Source organism: Pan troglodytes, chromosome 20 (assembly GCF_028858775.2).
Source record: "Pan troglodytes isolate AG18354 chromosome 20, NHGRI_mPanTro3-v2.0_pri, whole genome shotgun sequence".
NCBI classification, from domain to species: Eukaryota; Metazoa; Chordata; class Mammalia; order Primates; family Hominidae; genus Pan; species Pan troglodytes.
The window spans coordinates 46,575,818-46,596,599 of NC_072418.2; the positions used below are offsets into that span (position 1 = coordinate 46,575,818).

Here is a 20,782-nt window from a genome sequence, read left to right on the forward strand (position 1 = left end):
GGCCGTAGCGCCCGCTTCCCGGCATGCCCCGCGCACCCCTGCCCGGGACACTCACCGGCGCCGGCGGCCCCCGCTCCGGCTCTGCGGCGGCGGCTGCACGCCCAGCCTCTGCGCCTGCGTCGCAAGTAGGGTAGGACAGCGCGCAGGGGGCGTGAAGAGCCTAGGGCGCTTGCGCGGCGAGACGGACTAGTCCTGTAGCGCTGTGGGAAGAGGGGCTATGCGCGTCGGGCCGTCGACGAGACCCGCGCGGGGGGCGCCGTGCTTTGCCCCTCGCTGCCTGGGTTTACTTGGTACAGCCCGCGGCCCAAAGGAACAAGAAGCTGAAGGGTTCGCGCGTGCGTGTGCGGGGCAGGAACGCGCCTTACAAAACTGGGATGCGCTGGGGGTGGAGGGCGCTAGTTCGGACTGGATCCTGGGCCCGAGGCCTGCTTATTTGCATAATCCTAGCGCGGGACAATGAAAGGCCTCCCGCACTGGAAGGAGTGATTTGCATATTCCCAGGAGGGGCCTTACTCCAGAGCGCAGTGATTAGCATATGGCGGGGGCAACCTGAGCAAAGCGCATGCGCGCAGGGACTGCAGACTGACGCGAAGTGGGTAGCCTTGTCTTCGTAGGGGATCAGTTTGCATCCTGAGAGGGCACGAGGTCCAGGACCCCTCCCAACCAGGATAAAGGTTTATTGATCTCCTAGGTGTCAGGCCCCATGCTGGCGGATTCTGTGGTTTCTGCAGTGAACCATACTCCTGTACTCACGGCACCCCAGTCGAAGGAGATACGCACCTAATTAGACAACTACTACCCAGAAGGTCAGACCTGGAGTGAGGAACACAGGGGGCTGTGGGAGCCTAAGAGGCGCTTGCCCCGGCCTCTGGTTCTAGAAAGACTTCCAGGAGGTGGTGATCCTTAAGCCAAGTACGAATAGGAGCCAACTAGAATGGGAATGGGTCTGGCAGAATGAACTGCAAGCGCCAAGGCCCAGAGGCCAAAAAAAAAAAAAAAATAGAAGCGCATGTTTTGATTGAGGAAGCAAGAGCAGCTTAGTATGCCTAGAACCGAACTGGAGATGGGAAATGGTCCTATAGACAATGTTAGAGTTCAACTATGGCTACATTCCAGTCTTCCTGTAAGTGACTTTGTCACATTCTGGCTTAAAACTCCCCCAAAGGGATCCCATTAGGAAAAAAAAAATCCAAAAATCTTTATCATGGCCTCGGCTATACACCTGGTCTGGCCGTGCTTATCTTTCTGACTCCACCTACTTCCTCCTCCCTCCACTTCTGTCCAGCTCCACCTTACCCCAAACTCTTTACCAGCTCGGGCCTTTGCTCTTGCCGTTCCCTCCGCCTGAAAATGCTTTTCCCTCTGACCTTTGAATACCTACTCTTCTGCTCACCGTTCATATCTTGGTACAGATGTCAATCTGAGAGGCTTTTCCTGATCTCTCCATAATAGCACTTACACATTTGACTGGAGTTATGGATAAATCGGGATTGGCCATGAGTTGGTGGTGGTTGTAACTGGCATGAAGAGTACATGGGGCTGGGCGCGGTGGCTCACGCCCGTAATCCCAGCACTTTGGGAGGCCGAGGCTGGTGTATCACCTGAGGTCAGGAGCTTGAGACCAGCCTGGGCAACATGGTGAAACCCTGCCTCTATTAAAAGTACAAAAATTAGCCAGGGGTTATGGGGGGTGCCTGTAATCCTTGCTACTTGGGAGGCTGAGGCACGAAGATCACTTGAACCCTGGAGGCAGAGGTTGCATTTAGTCGAGATTGAGCCACTACACTCCAGCCTGGGCCACCCAGCGAGACTCTGGGTCTCGCCTGTAATCCCAGCACTTTGGGAGGCCGAGGCGAGCGGATCACGTCAGGAGCTCGAGACCATCCTGGCCATCCTAGACCATTTCTACTAAAAATACAAAAAGAAAAAAAAAAAAGCCGGGCGTGGTGGCAGGCGCCTGTCGTCCCAGCTACTCGGGAGGCTGAGGCAGGAGAATGGCGTGAACACGGGAGGCGGAGCTTGCAGTGATCCGAGATCGCGCTACTGCACTCCAGCCTGGGCGACAGAGCGAGACTTCGTCTCAAAAAAAAAAAAAAAAAAAAAAAAAAAAGAGTACATGGGACGTTATTGTCCTGTCTACTCCTGTGGGTTTGAAGTTTTCCATAATGACAATGGCATACCACATCACCATACTCTGCATTTATATTAATAGTTCTTATCACAATCTGAACTTTCTTTGCTTCCTTGTTTTGAGTGTTTTCCTCATGAAAGCTTCATGAGGGTAAGAATGGAGTCGCCCTTTTTCACTTTGGGTTCTCAATGCTTAGAGCAGGATCAGATTTTGGATTAGTGTAGCGCTGTCTTTAACACCTAACATTTGCCTGTTTTATTCACCATGGACTCTAGAACTTTGAGCAGCACCTGGCACATCGTAAGAGGTTATTTTTTAAAGTTAGAATAATACATCTAAAATGTACATGAATGAATGAGAGGCCTGGGATGCCAGACTAAAGAGCTTTGACTTGGTCTAAAGGTGATGGGGAGCTAGGCAAAGGTTTTGAGAGTTTAACTTTAATTCAGAGTTCCCTTGGAGACTAATGTCTGGGGTAGGGGGAAGCCAGGGTAAGGGTTCGGGCCATGGAATGGGGTAGCTCAGTCGCTATCAAAAAGACAAGACTGTGACTATTTGGCTGAAGAAGTGGCCAAACCCAGGTTTCTGGGGAGGTCGAGGTACCCTCAGTGAGGTCAGGACCTTCTCCTGGCCTATACTGTCCACCAGCAACCATCACACTCCTCCCTCCCCTCTCCCTTAGTTCCCCTCCCAATGGTACAGCCCTTGACAGCAGGACAGACACACAGCCACCCCAAACACTTGTTCTCTCCTCAGTTTAATGGTGGTTAGTGAGATTGCCAAACCCCCTCCCCATTCCCCTCCCCGCCCCGTACAAAATGTGTGTGTGGTTTTTTGTTTTTTGTTTTTTAACAAGAAAAAGGGGGCAAAAGCCAGGAATGGGGAGAGGGGGGTGCAATCTGATATTTTCATACAGACTTTTGATTTTTTAATATATTATATATAAAACCATAAAGACCACGAATCCTCCCCAAACTCCTTTCCCCCTCCCCGGGGGGCCTGGAGGAGAGATGGGGAAGGCCCCCCCAGGAGTGGGTGGACAGAGAGACAAATATGGATGGGACAGACGTTGGGGGAGAAGGTAGAGAGAAGGGGAGCCCAGGAACCTGGGGAAGGGGGATTGGAGAAAAGGGTTTGGGCTGTCTCCCTCACTGCCCCCATCAAAGTTATGACACAAAGACACAGAATCCCTATTTCCACGCCCTCCCCCCACCCATCCCCCCACCGTGCAAACATGGCTTTGCAAAGAAGTGCCCAGAGCTCTGTGGAACTCTTACAATGGCTGGCATGGGGTCTAGGACCCCCAAAGAAATCTGTGTTCCCCTTCCCTGCCCCCCCCTTCCCAGAAACTGACCCCCTCCCCACAAGACCTGGTTTTGTAGCCTAGGGGCCCTGGCCTTCCCCCAGTTATCTTCCCCCAACCCAATCCCTACTGCCCTCACTGGACTTGGGGGGTCTGGACCTTTGGCCCCTGCCCCCTGGGGGACCCAGACCTCTGGGCCCTCACTTCAGGCCCTTACAGAGATCCAGGCATCCAACACCCCCATCCCTGCCCAAGCGTCTGAGGTGTTAGTGGTGGGGGGAGAAGCCCACCATCCCAGACTCTGGTAAATGTCTTTGCTGGTTCCTTGCAGCTGGCAGGGGGGGGGACCCCAGCCCAGGCCCAGGCCTAGGCCTGGGGTGGGGATAGGGTCAGATGAAGAATTCCTCTTTCCTCTTGTGTCCGTCGCTGCCATTGAGGAAGGCTTCTCTTGCTTCTCCCTGTTCATCCAAGCCACTGGCTTCGTGGGTCAGATAGGAACCTGAGGGGGTGACAGACCCCCGGGGCAGGGGGGACATATTTGTGGATCCAGGAGTTGGACAGAAGTATAGGGGAAGAGGGAGACAGACATGACACATGCCAGGCGAAGGAAGAGGGAGAAACGGAACACACAGGGAGAGGCAGAGAAAGAGGTAAACAGTGGCAGAGAAAGAGGTAAAAGCAGAATTAGGAAGACTCCAAAAGCTCACCGAAAGTGCCACCCTTATCCTTTCTCTTGGAGGTATTTCCTTGCCCTGCTCCCAGCGAATTCAGCAATTAGGAAAATAAATTGTTTTATTCAAATCCATGCTCTTTTTTTCCCTATTTTTTTGTATTTTTAGTAGAAAAGGGGCTTCGCCATGGTGCCCAGGCTGGTCTCGAACTCCTGGCTTCTCAAGTGCTTTATCCGCCTTGGCCTCCCAGTGTGCTGGGATTACAGGCGTGAGCCACCGCGCCCACCCGCAAATCTATGCTTTTAATTCAGCTTCTAAATTCTACCCCTTTTCGAGTATTGTGCCGAAAGCCCCGCCCCCTTTGTCATCTCCGCCCCCGGTGCGGCGGGATTTGGAATCCAGAGCCTAGGCTCCGCCCTCTCGTTACCCTGGCTCTAGGCCCCGCCTCTTTCCGAGCCCTACAACCAACCAACCGTAGAGTCCAGGCCCCGTCCCACTCACCCTTCTGCCGTACCGAGCACCAGACCATGCCCACTAGCACACATATGATCAGAAACACCAGCAGCGCCAGGATGCCGCCCACAATGGCATAGGGAACCGACGTCTGAGCCTCTACCACCGCACCAGGGTCTGCCAGAGGGACAGGGCACAGGACCAGGTCATCAGAGGACGGTCCCAGTCTGGCCCCATCGCTGCCAAGCTTTTAAGCCATTCTGCACACGTCTAACCGTGCCCTTTTATGTGCCACACCCCTCAAAAATTACTGCCACCTTGTAGTCTCTTCTCTTTCCAGAGGCTTGTTGGTTTGTACACTGCCCGACCCCTCCCCTGAGTCATGTTACATTTTCCTTTTCTTTTTCTTGTTTTCTTTTGCAGAGACGGGGGTCTCGCTATGTGGCCCAGGCTGATCTTAAACTCCTGGGCTCAAGCGATCCTCCGGCCTAGGCCTCCCAAAGTACTGGGATTAGAGGCGTGAGCGACCGCACCCAGCCATCCCTTTTCTTTTGACTCAAGTTTCTTCCTCCACTAAGAAACAGAGTCCAAGAAACAGGTCCAAGTCCCTTCCCACCTTGTCTAAAACGCTCCAAGTATTTAAAGTGCTGGACCCAACTACCAAAATTTCTGCCCCACCGTCATAGAGCTAAACACAGAACAGCTGTGTGCTAGAGCCCATTCCAACCACCTTACATATTTAGTTCACATAATCTTCACAACAGCCTTGTTATATAGGTGCTATTGTTTATTTCCACTTTACTGATGGGTAAACTGAGGCGCAGACAGGTTCGGTTACCTGCAATAGAATGCAGCCAACCCGAATTTGAGCCCCGCGGGCCAGTCTGGTCCCAAAACAACAAGAACTCTGTTGGCTGCCGAACCCCTGAGTTATGTGGCCTCTTTGCTCAAGCCCCGCCCCCGCCACCTGGCGCCCCGCCCCCGCCCTCAGTCGGCCGCAGCCTGCTCTCACCGTAGACCACAAGTACGTAGAGCGCCCTCGCATGGCCGTGCTTATTGGACGCCTCGCAAGTGTAGGTGCCGTTATCCGCGGATACCAGACCCGGCAGCGTGAGCGTCTCTCCCACGGCCTCCGCCCTCTCCGGCAAAGACTCATTCCCGCGGTTCCAGCGGATCTGGTTTGGCCTGGGTGGGGATAAAGTATAGTGAGAGTTAGGAACCCAGGTGCCAGCACCGAATTCTGACTTGTCAAGAATCTAGACATGCAACTCTCATCCCGCAGGGACCTCCAAATAAGAGGCTTCCTGCTATCTCTTTCCTTTCTGGAAAACCAACAGTCCTGGGCCTACTTCCACCCATCACCAAGGTCTCAGGAATTCTAGCCCAGGCTGAACATGGTGGCTTATGCCTGCAATCCCAGCACTTTAGGAGGCTGAGACGGGAGGATTGCTTAAGGCCAGCAGTTCCAGACCAGCCTGGGCAACACAGGGAGACCCCGTCACTACAATTAAAAAATAATAATAATAATAATAATTCTAGCCCTCCCACGCCATTCCATCCTCAGCAACCGGGAGTCTGAGGCTGCACAGCTTCAGTATTGGGGAGTCTGAGCCTCCAGATTCCTCCTCCCTCAGGATCCAGGAGTCCAGGTCCCAGATCCCTATTCGTCCAGGTCCCCAGCTCTCTCCTCCTCAGGACCCAGGAATCCAGGTCCTAGCTCCCTGTTTGTCCAGGTCCTCAGCTCTCTCCTCCTTAGGACCCAGGAGTCCAAGTCCCTGGTCCCTGTTCTTCCAGGTCCCCAGCTTTCTCCTCCTGAGGACGCAGGAGGCCCCCAGAGCTCACCTGGGGTTCCCCGTGACAGCACACGTCAACACCAGCGTGTCTCCCTCCCTCACCACAGCTTGGGAGGCATGAATCCGGGCCGTGGGGGAGTCTGTTAGGCAAAAGTAAGAGGAGAGAGTAGTTTCCAAGCCATCACGCGGGACAAGGGGGACCCTCGCGGGTGCGGGTGGCTGGCGTTGGGATCCCTTGGGTCCTGGCCCGCCGGTCACTTACACTGCACATCCAGCACGTACTGCGTCTGCTTGCTGTGTCCGGAGGGCAGCGCCTGGTTCTGCGCCTCGCAGATGATGATACCACCGTCGTCCTTACGGTCCACACGAAACCGTACTGTGCTTGCCACGCTCCAGACCTTGCCATTTTCCTGGCTGCTGCTCACTCCTGCCACACCCCGGTCAGACACTGTCAGGCCACAATTCCGGCTCCATCCACCCACCCACCCGAGCCAACGCCAAAGCAGGCTATTTGCCAAGCTCCACCCCTTACCCACAGGCCCCGCCTCTTGTCCTCCAAGCTACGCCCCTCTCCTAACCAAGCCCACGTGCCTCCTCCCAAAGCTCTTCCCTCTTTCACGCTCATGCTTTCTCGTCTATCAATCCATTTAATTGCTATATATATAAAAACATAAATTTATATATATACTTAGAGACAGGGTCTCACAATGTTGGGCAGGTTGAACTCGTGACCTCAAGCAATCCTCCCATCTCAGCCTCCCAAAGTGCTAGGATTACAGGCGTGAGCCACCGCGCTCGACATCAACCACTACATATTGAATGTCCAGTGTCTGTGAAAACCTGTGGCTCCTCTCCACATATAAACAACCTCTCCTAAGTCCCACCTCCTCCCCATCCCTTGTCAGCACTCGGCCCAGGGTACCTTTCAGCTCCTTGCGGTCCCGGTACCAGCGCAGGGTGGCAGCCGGACGGGACCGCGGAACGAGGCAGCTGAGCTCCACCTCGCCGCCCTCTACCGCCTGCTCCCGGACCTCCACCACAGGATTCTCTGGGGCCACTGACGCAGGGAGAAGGGAAGTAAGGGGTTAAAGAAGGCACGAACGTGGGCTCAAAGCGATCGAGCTGCCGGTTCCCAGTGACCATAGGGAACCAGGGTCCCGGGTGGCAGGGGTCAAAGGGGAGAGGTCAGGAGCCAGATGCCCATCCAGGATGTTAAAAATAGCCATGGTCTGAAAGTCTCAGGAGAAGAGAGAAGCAGAGAAGAAAGGAGGAGAGGATGCGTCCGACAAGGGGGAGGGCGTTACCTAGTACCGTGAGCGTGGCAATCTGGTGGTGGGTGTCTTCTGTGTAGAGCTGGCAGAAATAGCCCCCCTCGTCCTCCAGGCGGGCATCTGAGAGCCGGATCCGCACCCGGCGTGGGGAGAACTCCTCAAGCTGGAAACGCTCATCCTTCAAGGCTAGAGAGAGTGAGGGGGAAGGTGTGAATTTCGGGAGTCCTGGCCTCACAAGTCCCACCCATCCGACAGGAGCTTAGAGTCCAGCCCTCTGCCTCTTTTCTCCAGCCATATCTATGAGTCTGAGGTGTCCAACTATTTACTCCCTTGAGGACCCAGCATTATTCAAGTCCTCCTGCCTGCAGGACCAGCAGTCCGGGACCCCAGCCGTTTCTTCTCCGAGACCCAGGAGACCAAACTCTCAGGTGTGTCCTCTTTCAGGACATGGGAGTCTGGGCCCCAGCCCTCTCTTCCTTTAAGACTCCTGAGTCTGGTCCCCAGCACTCACCACGGGTGCCATTGAAGAAGAGGGTCTGCCGGGCTGGGTTCTGGATGACAACTATGGACCCATCATACTGGTGCAGACGGCAGGTGATCTCAGCCACCCCACCCTCAGCCACTGTCACGTTCTCTGTCTGTACTTCCTGTCCTGCCCCTGGACGATTAGACAAAGAGACAGGATAGAAGACTTACTGAGAGCTGCAATTCAATTTTTTCTTTCTCCCTCTTCCCCATCCAAACCTGCAATCCCTCTCTTTCCCCTCATTCATTCCATTGCACTGAACATTTCCTGCAGGCTAGAGTCCAGGACAGGGAGGAAATCTGCTCCCTACTCTAAAAGAGCTGCAGTCAAGATTTAGTAGAATATGCTCTAATGAGGGCAGCACAGGGCACACTAGGAGCCCAGAGCAAGGGGAGACTATTATAGAACTGCCTAGAGAGACGGGTAGCCAGAGAGGGCTCTGCAAGAAAGCTCCATTGGATCTGGATCTTAAAGAGTAAGCAGGAGGCTGAGCGCGGTGGCTCATGCCTGTAATCCCAGCACTTTGAGAGGCCGAGGTGGGCGGATCACAAGGTCAAGAGATAGAGACCATCCTGGCCAACATGGTGAAACCCTGTCACTACTAAAAATACACAAAAAAAAAAAATTAGCTCGGTGTGGTGGTGCGCACCTGTAGTCCCAGCTACTCGGGAGGCTGAGGCAGGGGAATCGCTTGAACCCGGGAGTTGGAAGTTGCAGTGAGGCGAGATGGAGCCACTGCACTCCAGCCTGGGCAACAGAGCGAGACTCTGTCTCAAAAAAAAAAAGAAAGAAAAAAAAGAGTAAGCAGGAGTTCACAAGGTGTGGGAGACTGCTGTGTGTTCACCAAGCCTCATCTTTCACACCTGGGCACATGTTGTAGCCCGTTTGCAAAGATAGCCGTAATATTCTCCTGTCCCTGGACATGCCCTTTGCAAGTTGATTTTGCCATTCCTCCCATTGAGAAGCCACTTTGTCCCCTACTAGTCTGGGTAAGCCTTGAGAGTTGCTTTGACCAATAGAATTTGCTAGAAGTGATATTGAGCCTAGGCCTGAAGAGGCCTTGTAGCTTCCACTCCTGCCCTAAGACTGTTGCATGAAGATACCCAGACTAGTGTCTTTGCAGATGAACAATCATGGTGAAAGAGAAGCCCAGCCGGCAGCCAGCACCAATCGCCAGCTGTGTGAGTGTGGCCATCCTGGATCATCCAGCCCCAGCTGCCCCACCAGCTGACAGCAGCCACACAAGTGACCCCAGTTGAGACCAATAAAAGATCTGCCCATCTGATACAGCCCAAACTGCTGAACCCCAGAATCATGAACAAATAAGGTGGTGGTTGTTTTAAGCTCCTAAGTTGTGGGTGATCTGTTCTACTGCTAAAGTTAACTGATACAATACATAATTAGGCTATACTTCCCAGCATCCTTTATAGTTAGGTGGGGCCATGTGACCAATTCTGGCCAATGGGATGTAGGTGGAAGAGAAACACCTCTTGCAGCCTGACCCATCTCCCTCATAATCCTTCACACTGGCTGAACAGAGAGGACTCCAAGGAGCCTAGAGGAGGGCAGAATCACAAGCCAGAAGGAACCTGGGTCTCTAACTGACTGTCCCCCATGACCCGCCTGTATAGGACTGTGATATGAGCAAGAAATATACCTTTTTGTTAAGCCATTGAGATTTCAGGGGTGTCTGTTACAGCCTTTAACCTACCCTGATTAATCCATCAGAAAAACAAGGTGGGGAATCTAGCACCATCAGAGAAAAGCATTTAGGAAAGCTGAAAGCCAAGACTAATCATCAGCATCAATATCATCATCTGTTGTCTTCAAAATAACAATAACCCCCATAGCTACCAATTATTAGGTACTTGCAGTGTTAGTCCCTGTGCTAAGGGCATTACCCATATAACTTACCTTTAATCCTCACAATCCCTGTGTAAGGTAGACATGATTATTATCATTATTATTATTATTTTGGGACAGAGTCTTGCTCTGTTGCCCAGGCTGGAGTGCAGTGGTGTGATCTCAGCTCATTGAAACCTCCACCTCCCAAGTTCAAGCGATTCTTCAGCCTCAGCCTCCCAAGTAGCTGGAATTACAGGCATGCACCACCATGCCGGGCTAATTTTTATTTTTAGTAGAGACAGAGTTTAGCCATATTGGCCTGGCTGGTCTCGAACTCCTGGCCTCAAGTGATCCGCCTGCCTCAGCCTCCCAAAGTCCAGGGATTACAGGTGCGACCCACCGCGCCCGGCCAATTATTATTATTATTTTTAATTTGAGACAAGGTCAGGCTGGAGTGCAGTGGCATGATCTCAGCTCACTGCAATGTCTGCCTCCCAGGCTCGAGTGATCCCACCTCAGCCTCCCCAGTAGCTGGAACTACAGGTGCACAACATCACACCTGGCTAACTTTTGTTTTTTTTTTTTTTTTTGAGACGGAGTCTCGCTCTGTCGCCCAGGCTGGTCTTGAACTTGCGAGCTCAAGTGAACTGCCTGCTTCGGCCTCCCAAAGTGCTGGGATTACAGGCATGAGCCACTGTGCCCGGCCTGCGCTATTATTATCCCCATTTTGCCCGGCCTGCGCTATTATTATCCCCATTTTCCCCCATTTCCATTTTTCTTTTCTTTTTTTTTTTTTTTTTTTTTTTTTTTGAGACATTGTCTTGCTCTGTCGCCCAGGCTAGAGTGCAGTGGTACAATCTCGGCTCACTGCAACCTCCACCTCCCGGGTTCAAGCAATTCTCCTGCCACAGCCTCCCAAGTAGCTGGGATTATAGGCACCTGCCACTGCACTTGGCTAATCTTTGTGTTTTTAGTAAAGACGGGGGTCTCACCATCTTGGCCAGGCTGGTCTGGAACTCCTGACCTCGTGATCCACCCGCCTCGGCCTCCCAAAGTGCTGGGATTACAGGCTTGAGCTATCGTGTCCTGCTCCCATTCCCATTTTATAGGTGAGAAAATTGGCCCACAGAGATGAAATGACTTGCCCAAGTTCACAGCCAAGAGTGGCAGTGCCAAAATCTTCGTCCAAATCTCTGATTCTGTATCCTGAATCTGTATATCCACTCCTGGCTGTCTGGATTAAGTGTCCATCATTGGCAGGGGGTTGTGAGATCCGCTTGTGATGGGCCTCGAATGCCAACCTAGGAGATTTGCTTTCATCCTAAGGGCCAGTGAAGGTTTTGAAGCAGGAATATGCCATGATTAGATCTGGCTATTTGTCTTTAAGTGCTGGATAACTATCCATGTCTTTTACATTCAGGTGCTGGGTTGCATTCATTCAGGAGTATTTCCTGAGCATCACGTAGGTTTTCAGGGGCTGAGTAGTCAGAGATGAGTTAGATGGGGTCCCTGCCCTTTAAGATTTATGGGAAGGTAGAAACCAATCACCGTAATCAAAAGTGTTATGTGGCTGGGCACGGTGGCTCACACCTGTAATCCCAGCACTTTGGGAGGCCGAGGTGGGTGGAGCACAAGGTCAGGAGTTCGAGACCAGCCTGACCAACATGGTGAAACCCCGTCTGTACTAAAAATACAAAAATTAGCCAGGCGTGGTAGTGGGTGCTTGTAATTCCAGCTACTCAGGAGGCTGAGGCATAAGAATCGCTTGAACCTGGGAGGCGGAGGTTGCAGTGAGCCAAGATCACGCCACTGCAGTCCAGCCTGGGTAACAGAGCAAGACTCCGTTTCAAAAAAGAAAAAAAAAAGAAAGAAAGAAAAGAAAGTGTTATGTTTTCTGTAAGAGGGTAGGTAACCTAATTTGGAAGTTGAGGGGTAGAAAAGATTATTTCTGGGGAATGGAGACAGAGACTTCTGGCTTCCTATTCTGACATCCATTTTTCCCTTTCTCCTCAGTAAAAGAAAAGAACAGTGGTTGTATTTTATGGTTGCACTATGTCCAGCAGAAAAAGGCATTCCTCAGTCTCCTTGCAGCAAGGTAAAGCCATCTGATAAAATTTTGTCCAGTTGGATATAAGCCAAAATGTTGCATGACAATTTTGGGAGGACTTCCTGAAACAGGTGGACAAACCCTTTTTCTACTGAGTCACCTTTGTGCCACCTGGAACTAACAGTGTGATGCGTGGAATTTAGGCAGCCATGTTGAACCATGAGGACAAGAGCAGTGGGGATGGCGGAACCAAGAGCTGGAAGGTGCCTGAGTCTCTGGTGAAGATGTGGAGCTGCTGGAAGGTTCCTGAGTCTCTGGTGAAGATGTGGAGCTGCTGTAACAACCCTGAACTCCTACTTCTGGACTTCTTTTATGTTTGAGTGTAACGCTTTGGGTATTTTTATTTTTTTAATTTATTTTAGAGATGAGGTCTCACTATGTTGCCTAGGCTGGACTCAAACTCTTATGCTCAAGCAGTCCTCCTGCCTCAGCTTCATGAGTAGCTGAAACTATAGCACTTTGGGTATTTCAGCCACTATTTGAGGTTTTTCTAGCACCTCCTGGAATATCAAGCTTAACATGTCCAATCCTTGCCCCAGATATTTTCCTCCCCAAATTTTCTCAATCTCAAAAAATTTCACCACCATCCACCTGGTTGCTCAGGTCAAAAACCTAGAAATCATTCAAGTTCTCTCCCTTTCCCTCATCCCCAATATCCATTCCATCAGCAACATCTGTCCATTCTACCTCCAAGACATATCCCAGATCTCATCACCTTTGTCTGCCTCTCCTACCCTCACTCTCATCCAGCATCATCCCTCACCTGGACTCTGCAAAAGCCTACTCGTGGGTCTGCCTGCATCCCTGTCTGCCTCCTCCAGGGCCATTCTCCACCCAGTGGCCGGATCGATTTTTCAAAGAGGTAAATCAGATCAATTCACCTTTCTGCTTAAAACCCTCCGAGGGCTGCCCGTAACATGTAGAATAAAATAGAGACCCCTTCCCGGGGACTTCAAGGTGCTATATGGCCTGGCCCCTTGCTGACCTTACTTCACTCTGGGCTCGCTAGCCTTGCTGTCCCTCAAACATGCTGAGCTCGCTCCCACCACAGGGCCTTTTCCCTTTTCTTCCTTCTGCCTGGAATGTTCTTCTCCCCACCTCCCAAGCCCCATCTTCCCAGGGCTGACTCCTGTTCCCATTTGGGTCTCAAATCATATCAGTACCTTCTCAGAGAGGCCTTCCCTCACTGCTCATCCCTTCACCTTTAGAACACTTTCTTTTCTTTTAAGAGACAAAGTCAGCCCAGTGCGGTGGCTCACGCCTGTAATACCAGCACTTTTGAGAGGCCAAGGCGGGCAGATCACCTCAGGTCAGGAGTTCAAGACCAGCCTGGCCAACGTGGCGAAACCCCGTCTCTACTAAAAAAATACAAAAATTAGCTAGGCAGTGGTAGCCCTGGCTACTCAGGAGGCTGAGGCAGAATTGCTTGAACCCGGGAGGCAGAGGTTGCAGTGAGCCGAGATCGAGCCACTGCACTCCAACCTGGGTGACAGAGAGAGACTCTGTCTCAAAAAAAAAAAAAAAAAAAGAGACAGGGTATTGCTCTGTCACCCAGGCTGGAGTGCAGTGGTGCAATCATGGCTCACTGCAGCCTCGAACTCCTGGGCTCAAGCCATCCTCCCACCTCAGCCTCCTAAGTAGCTGAGATTATAGGCTCCTCCCACCACACTTGGCTAATTTTTGTGCTTTTTGTGGAGACACAGATTCTCCATGTTGCCCAGGCTGGTCTCCAACTCCTGGGGTCAAAGGATCCTCCTGCCTCGGCTTCCCAAAGTGCTGGGATTACAGGCGTGAGCCACTGCACCTGGCCCAGAACACTTGCTATTTCCTCACCATTGCTTTATTTCTTCTATGAAGATTTCACTGGAATTATCAGATTAATTTGCTTATTTGTTTACTGTCTGTTTGTCACCCATGACTGGAATGTATACTCTAGGAAGGCAGGGATATAATCCAATGGGTTTACTGCTGCACCCCTAGTACCCAGAAGAGTGCTTGGCACCTGATAAGTGTCTGGGGAACTTGCTACATGAATTACATGTGTCAGATGGGATATCTGTTCGTCTTTCTTCTCTCTTTTTTCTTTCTCTCTTTCTCTCTCTCTTTCTTTCTTTCTCTTTCTTTCTTTTTTCTTTTTTTGAGATAAGGTCTCGCTCTGTCACCCAGGCTAGAGTGCAGTGGTGCAATCATGGCTCACTGCAACCTTGAACATGTGGGCTCAAGCGATCCTCCCACCTCAGGCTACCAAATAGCTAAGACTACAGAGGTGCGTAGCTATGCCCAGCTAATTAAAAAAAAAAAAATTTTTTTTTTTTTTTTAGAGATGGGGGTCTCAATATCTTGCCCAGGTTGGTCTTGAACTCCTAGGCTCAAGCAATCCCCCTGCCTTGGCCTCCCAAAGTGCTGGGATTATAGGCATGAGCCATTGCAGCTGGCCCAGACAGAATCTCATTTCAGCCCGACAACTTTGTGACATCATTATTTTCATCTTAAACACCTAGGTTGATCCCAGCTCAACCACTTGCCATCTGTGTGACCTGTGGGCAAGTGACCTTACCTTTCGGAGCCTCAGTTGCCCCATCTATAAAATGGGAATGATGCCAGTGCCTGCCTCATAAGGATGAGCCCCGCACCTGAAGCTCAGGGAGCCCTCTCTGCAAGGCTGTTTTAGTGCAACCTCCGGAAACATGCCCATGCATGTGAAAACTGGCACGTACATTCTGGTGCTTTTAAAAACATCTCGAAGCCTATCCACAGATCCTGGACCTCAAGACTGGTTCAGTGCTAGCCCCCCCATTTTACAGATGTGGAGAATGAGGCTTAGCGGGTCCCAGGCAAGTCAGTGGCAAAACTCACCATCTCCTGGGAGCCATCAGGTTCCTCTGGATCTGCCCCCACCAAATTTATCCCCTGCTCTCTGCTTGAGGGTGCACATGGGGTGAGGGTGGGGGTCTTTTGTTTTACTCCCTCCCCCTCCTGAGGAGTCAGTAACCAACAGTGTCTGTGCCTGGAATATTAATGTCTCAGCAGCTTTTGTTTGGGGGGTTGGGGGTGGTGGGGGCGGGACTTTCTGGTCAGAGAGGGGCTGAGCTTTGGGGACTGAGGCACTGGCCCTTTAAACTGTGTTGACAGCCAGGAGTCGTCATGGGGATGGTGCTTGGAAAAAGGGACAGGGAGGGTTTGGGAAAGAGTGGCGGAGCAGGTAATGCGTAAGACCCAGGAATCCAGCCCCCAACTACCTCCTCTCCCAGGACCCAGGAGTCTAGGCTCCCAGCCCCTCCTCCATCAGGTTCCAGGAGTCTGGAACCCCGGCTTCTTTCCGCCTTAGACCCAGGAATTCAGCCCCCAACCACCTCCTCTCTCAGGTTCCCGAAATCCAGACCCCTAGCCCCCTTCTCGATCAGGACCCAGGAGTCTGGGCTGTCAGCAGCCCCTTCCTTCAAACCTAGGAGTCAGAGCCCCCAGCCCTCTCCTAGCTTAGACACAGGAGTCTGGGCCTCCAGCCCCCTCCTCCTTCAGGACCCAGGAGCCAGGGGTCCAGAGTACACAGCTGGTGGATGTTTCCACGGAGACTAAGCAGGGTGGGGGGAGCGCTTCCTGGGTCCTGAGTCAGCGAATACCCAAGGGAGTCTCAAGGTCATAGTTCCGGGAAGGTCACCACCACCCCCTCTGTATCCGCTCCCCAGGGGGCTCCTGGCATCCTGCCTCCTTCCCCCTTCCTCCCTTAGGGAGGTGGTACATCCCTGCGTCCTGACTGAACCCCCCTCAGCCCCCCATCAATGGCGGAGTCCGAACATCCTCGCACAAAGCGTCAATTCTTCCCCAGCTCAGCCTTGTGAAGGCGCCTGTATTCGCAGGACCTAGACGTCAGGGTCTCAGCCCCTCCTCCCTCAGAAACCTGGAGTGGAATCCCCCGCCTCCAGCCCCTTCCTCCCTCAGGACCCAGGAGTCTGTATCCTCATCCCTTCCTCCCTCAAGACCTAGGAGTGTGGACTCCCAGCCCCCTTTTCCTTCCGGACACAGGAGTTCCAGCCCTCGGCCCTCTCCTCTCTTAAACCCAGGAGTCTAAGACCCCAGCCTCCTCCTCCCTGAGAAACAGGAGTCTAAGACCCCAGCCTCCTCCTCCCTCAAACTCAGGAGTCTAAGATCCCAGGCCCCTCCTCCCTCAGACTCAGGAGTCTAAGACCCCAGGCCCCTCCTCCCTCAGACTCAGGAGTCTAAGACCCCAGCCCCCTCCTCCCTCAGACTCAGGAGTCTAAGACCCCAGCCCCCTCCTCCCTCAGACTCAGGAGTCTAAGACCCCAGCCCCCTCCTCCCTCAGACTCAGGAGTCTAAGACCCCAGCCCCCTCCTCCCTCAGACTCAGGAGTCTAAGACCCCAGCCCCCTCCTCCCTCAGACTCAGGAGTCTAAGACCCCAGCCCCCTCCTCCCTCAGACTCAGGAGTCTAAGACCCCAGCCCCCTCCTCCCTCAGACTCAGGAGTCTAAGACCCCAGCCCCCTCCTCCCTCAGACTCAGGAGTCTAAGACCCCAGCCCCCTCCTCCCTCAGACTCAGGAGTCTAAGACCCCAGCCCCCTCCTCCCTCAGACTCAGGAGTCTAAGACCCCAGCCCCCTCCTCCCTCAGACTCAGGAGTCTAAGACCCCAGCCCCCTCCTCCCTCAGACTCAGGAGTCTAAGACCCCAGCCCCCTCCTCCCTCAGACTCAGGAGTCTAAGACCCCAGCCCCCTCCTCCCTGGACCCAGGAGCCTAAGACCTCAGCCCCCTCCTCCTTGAGACCCAGGAGTCTAAGACCCTAGCTCCCTCCTCCTTTAGACCCATTAGTCCAGACCCCTAGACCCTCCTCCATCAGACCCAGGAGTCCAGGCCCCCAGCCCCTCCTCCATCAGATCCAGCCCCTCCTCTCCTGAAAACTTTTGACTCTAACTCCCCAGTCCTCAACCCCTAGAAGCACAGTCCTGCCTTTCCTCAATCCTGTCCCCTCCCATCTGGGGACCTAGGCATCAGGTGGGGGCGTAGGGGTGAGTCAGCAACCTCACACACAAAGTCCCCGCTGTGGCCCCCACATTCCTGGGATATTCGGGACTCCCTGGATTCCAGGCCTCAGGCCCAGCCAGGGAGTGGGGAGTCCCCCAGAGGTCCTCCCTGGGTGTGGGGTACGAGAGGAATTCCTGCTCCGGGAAGGGTGCAGGCCTGCACTGAGCTCCCTCTGTCCGAACCTCCACCCCCAGTGCCCTCTATTCACCCCCTCTTCCCAGAAGAGCCCAGGCTCAGCACCTGCCCCTTGCCCCACTGGGTGCCCACGGAGGAGCCTGCGTGCCTGCTCCCTATGGGCCTGGGGTCTGCACAGGCGGAAATCAGTGGGTGCTTCCGTTCTGATGCCACAGGCCATTGGATGCTGGCGGGTCTGACTGTCTCCAGGCCACCCCCCACCCCTCCCAGAGAGAGAAAGCTGCCTTTGTGTTCTCCAAGATGGGGACAGGCCGGGCTCGCACGACATTAACCCAGCCTTAGGCCCCAGCCCTGCTGTGTCTAAGGTCTTGGAATCCACTGCAGAACCTGACCCCCACCCCCAGGCTCTGGGGACACAGGCGCCTGGCTCATGGGTGGGTGGGTGGGTGGGGGGGTCAGTGATAGAAACCTCCAAAACCTGTTCCTTGGGGTGACTCACAATGGAGGGAGGGTCCCCCTATTCTCAAGAGTGGCTGGTCAGAATTTTAGCAGGAAAAAGTGAGTCACCCTGGGAAGGAAACATTATTTAGGGACCAACAACTGCCCCCTCCACAAGACCCCTCAACTCCTAATAGCCTCTCTATTCTTTCTTTGTATTGGATATCTGTTTCCTCTCCTCCTTTCTGTTCTACCCAGTTTCTGGCTGCGGGTCCCATTTCTGCCTGGGTGCATCCCTGGGCAGGCAACCCATCCCTCCCTCTTGCTTTCTCTCCTCTGCCCACCCTGGATCCTTCTTCTTTGGGCATAAATCTCATCATCTTCTGCTATGCTCAGAAGATGAATGAACCAGGAGAGAGAGAACATGTTTTTAAAATGGCGCAAATGCACCCCATCTCCCCCGATTCCTGCTGGCTGGGCAAGGTGAGAGAGGAAGAAGTGACTAAGAGAGAAATGTGGGAACAACAGATACCCCCTAAAATGTGGTAGCCAAGGCCACTGAGAAATATCCAATGGAAAGGAGAGCAGGAAGGACCCTCCAAGACCACATGCTACAGCCTCCTACCCCATGCTTTACAGAAGGGGAAAGTAAGGCCCAGAGAGGGACAAGGACTAATGCAAAATTATACTAAAGGGTCCTGGGTAAGGCTTGGACCCAAGTTCCTTAGCTCCCAGCTGAGAGCTCTTCCCATGACACCAAGCTCAGTTTCTACTTGTAAAAGCCACATACTATTTACTTTAGAGAAAGTTTACAGAGAGGATTAGGGTGCCAGGAAGCAGTGACTTGGAAATCAAACGAGGGACAGGGCTGTAGACCTAACTCCCAGAAGCACCAGAGAAAGGCTTTTGCACGGGGCGGGTGGTCACCTTAAGCTATATTCTGATCCTGAGAATTCAAAGTCTGATGATTCTAAGCTGTCAGGATTCTAAATGTCATAGATGTCAAGATCCAGGAACTCCAAGACATCAAGATTTCACGATTTTTAAGACGTCAAGATGCTAGCATGCTAACACCATCACGGTTCTAGAACTTCAAAGGTGTCAAGATTCTAAAGCCTTCTGGATTCTAGAATCCTGTAGATGTCAGCATTCTAAAGTACCATCAGGTTCTTTATTTACTGGATTCATTAGTTCCAGGATTCTATGAGCCTGGTGTTTAGCCTAAAAAATAAAGATAAATTAAAATTGATGGAAATGTCACTGAGGTACCAAAGTTCTCATCTGGGAAATTGTGGCATGTCTGTTGTAAAGAAAGGAGGTAATGATGCAAGTTCTAAAGCAGTCACAGAAGACTAGAGAAGAAAGAAAGACAGTGAGAGGACAGCTTTGCCCCTCATCCTGGCCGAGGTGAGGATGGCTCTGCCTCAAACCCTGGAGTGGGGAACATGTAACCGCACTCAACTTGCCAGAAACCCCTTCACGGTCTGAGCTGGCGTTCCCTTTCATGTCACTGAGTTCAACATCCTCACTTTACAGAAAGAGAAACAGAAGCCTGGAGAGAGGGAGGTGTTTACCATTGCCTGCGATGGCAAATGGCAAGAGCCAAGATTTAAGCCCAGGCCGCCAGCCCCATGCCACCTGGTTATAACTCCTCTCACCAATCTCTGCAGAACACCCAGCCCTCCTGCTTCTGCCTAGCCACCTTCCAATCCTCTGTTCCTTCCAAAAGTGGCCTTATCCACCAGGGAGGGGTGACCCGTGGCAGGTTCAAGACTTACACAGTGTGAGAGTGTGTGTGGGTGACATTTCCTGACCTTGTCCCCAGTCTCAGGGTCACCCGACCTCAGGGGTCTCCAGCTTCTCACAGTGTGTGATGAGGGTATGTGGATGGCTCCCTGGATGTCCTGGACAGGGGCTTCTCTGTGAGTCAAGCCTGGGTGTGTGAATGGGTGAGCAGGGTTTGGAGAGGCATTCGCTGAATCCACGTGTGTGCCTACACGCCAAGGTCCCCCATTCTCACTTCCCCACACACATGCACACAGATGTTCCCCTCCAGGGCTCTTTAGAATGCCCTGCCTGACTGAATTCCTCTCCAGGGGCACAGAGGGATAGAGAGAGGGAGGAAGGTAGGACAGGAATGGGAGATCCCGGGATGGAGGCTGTAAGGGTAGAGAGAGGAGGCACAGTAGAAAGACGGGGATGGAGATAGTGGGACAGAGAAGGGGGAAAGAGACAGGTGACAGAAAGGGTTAGAGAAACGAGTGACAGAAAGACAGGGGACAGAGACAAGGGGATGGGGCAGATAGGGGACAGAGAAAAAGGGACAGAAAAACAAGGGTGACAGCGAGACAGAGACAGGGACCAAGAATAGGGGCAGAGAGGGAGGGCAGAAATCCGGGGGAAAGAGAATAGACAGGATGATGGAGGGGACAGAGTGACCCAGGAAAAGGGGACAGAGACCAGGGGACAGAGGTAGGGGACAAAGACAGAATAGATGAGGAACACCGAGGCAAGGAGAGAGGGAGACAGACAGAAGGAGGGACAGGACTTCGAGACTGAGGGATAGAGGACAAGGGTAGGGGGACGAGGAGCCAGACGGGGGTGTTCAGAGACGGGCGGACAGAGGGACGCAGAGACTGGACAGAAGGACAGCGGGACCGGCCTGGGGAGGGCGGACTTGTGTGTGTAGGGGGGTCTCGGGCCCTTTGTCCCCGCCGGGATCCAGCCTGCGCGGGTGGGGGGGCTGCGGCACGGCGGCCGGGCCCCGCGCCCCCTCCCCCGCTCGTCGCTCCCGGCTCCCGGCCCGCGCTGCGCTTTGTCCCGGGGAGGGGGCCCGGCCCGGCCCCGCGCGCATTGTTCGGCCTCTGCGGCCCCGAGGCTGCCGGGCTGTCACCACAGCGCGCCCCCCGCCCCAGCCCGGCCGGCCGACCCCGGCCCCCGACCCTACCTGGCCCCGCCGCGGCCGCCCACAGCAGCAGCAGCGGCCACTGGAAGCGCCGGGCCCGGCCCATGGTGCCGCCGCCGCCGCCGCCGCCGCTCGCTCCCGGCCCGGCACCTGCACCGCCCGCGCCGC

General features: G+C 53.4%; 1 protein-coding gene and 1 long non-coding RNA gene across 4 annotated transcripts; one reads left to right on the plus strand and one right to left on the minus strand.

The window, feature by feature from the left end:
• Window positions 1-2,870: 2,870 nt before the first annotated feature.
• Window positions 2,871-20,780, minus strand: CADM4 (cell adhesion molecule 4). 2 transcript variants are annotated; one of them, XM_016936084.3, is made up of 9 exons: window positions 20,657-20,780; window positions 8,134-8,280; window positions 7,656-7,808; window positions 7,274-7,408; window positions 6,614-6,778; window positions 6,401-6,491; window positions 5,571-5,743; window positions 4,607-4,735; window positions 2,871-3,933 (listed from the first exon to the last, which is right to left on the minus strand). In XM_016936084.3, exons 1-9 carry the CDS (start codon window positions 20,718-20,720, stop codon window positions 3,824-3,826), a joined length of 1,167 nt encoding a protein of 388 aa, XP_016791573.1. In that variant the 5' UTR covers window positions 20,721-20,780; the 3' UTR covers window positions 2,871-3,823. The 2 variants fall into 2 exon arrangements, with proteins under 2 accessions (XP_016791573.1, XP_024207191.2); XM_024351423.3 differs by lacking the exons at window positions 2,871-3,933; window positions 4,607-4,735 and adding an exon at window positions 5,299-5,396 and having other exon boundaries at window positions 20,657-20,771.
• On the plus strand, window positions 8,280-15,106 carry LOC107969753 (uncharacterized). Of its 2 annotated transcripts, XR_008540855.1 has the most exons (4): window positions 8,280-9,475; window positions 12,007-12,088; window positions 12,244-12,962; window positions 14,602-15,106. It is a non-coding gene; the product is annotated as an uncharacterized LOC107969753 (long non-coding RNA). The 2 variants fall into 2 exon arrangements; XR_008540854.1 differs by having other exon boundaries at window positions 12,007-12,962.
• Window positions 20,781-20,782: the final 2 nt, after the last annotated feature.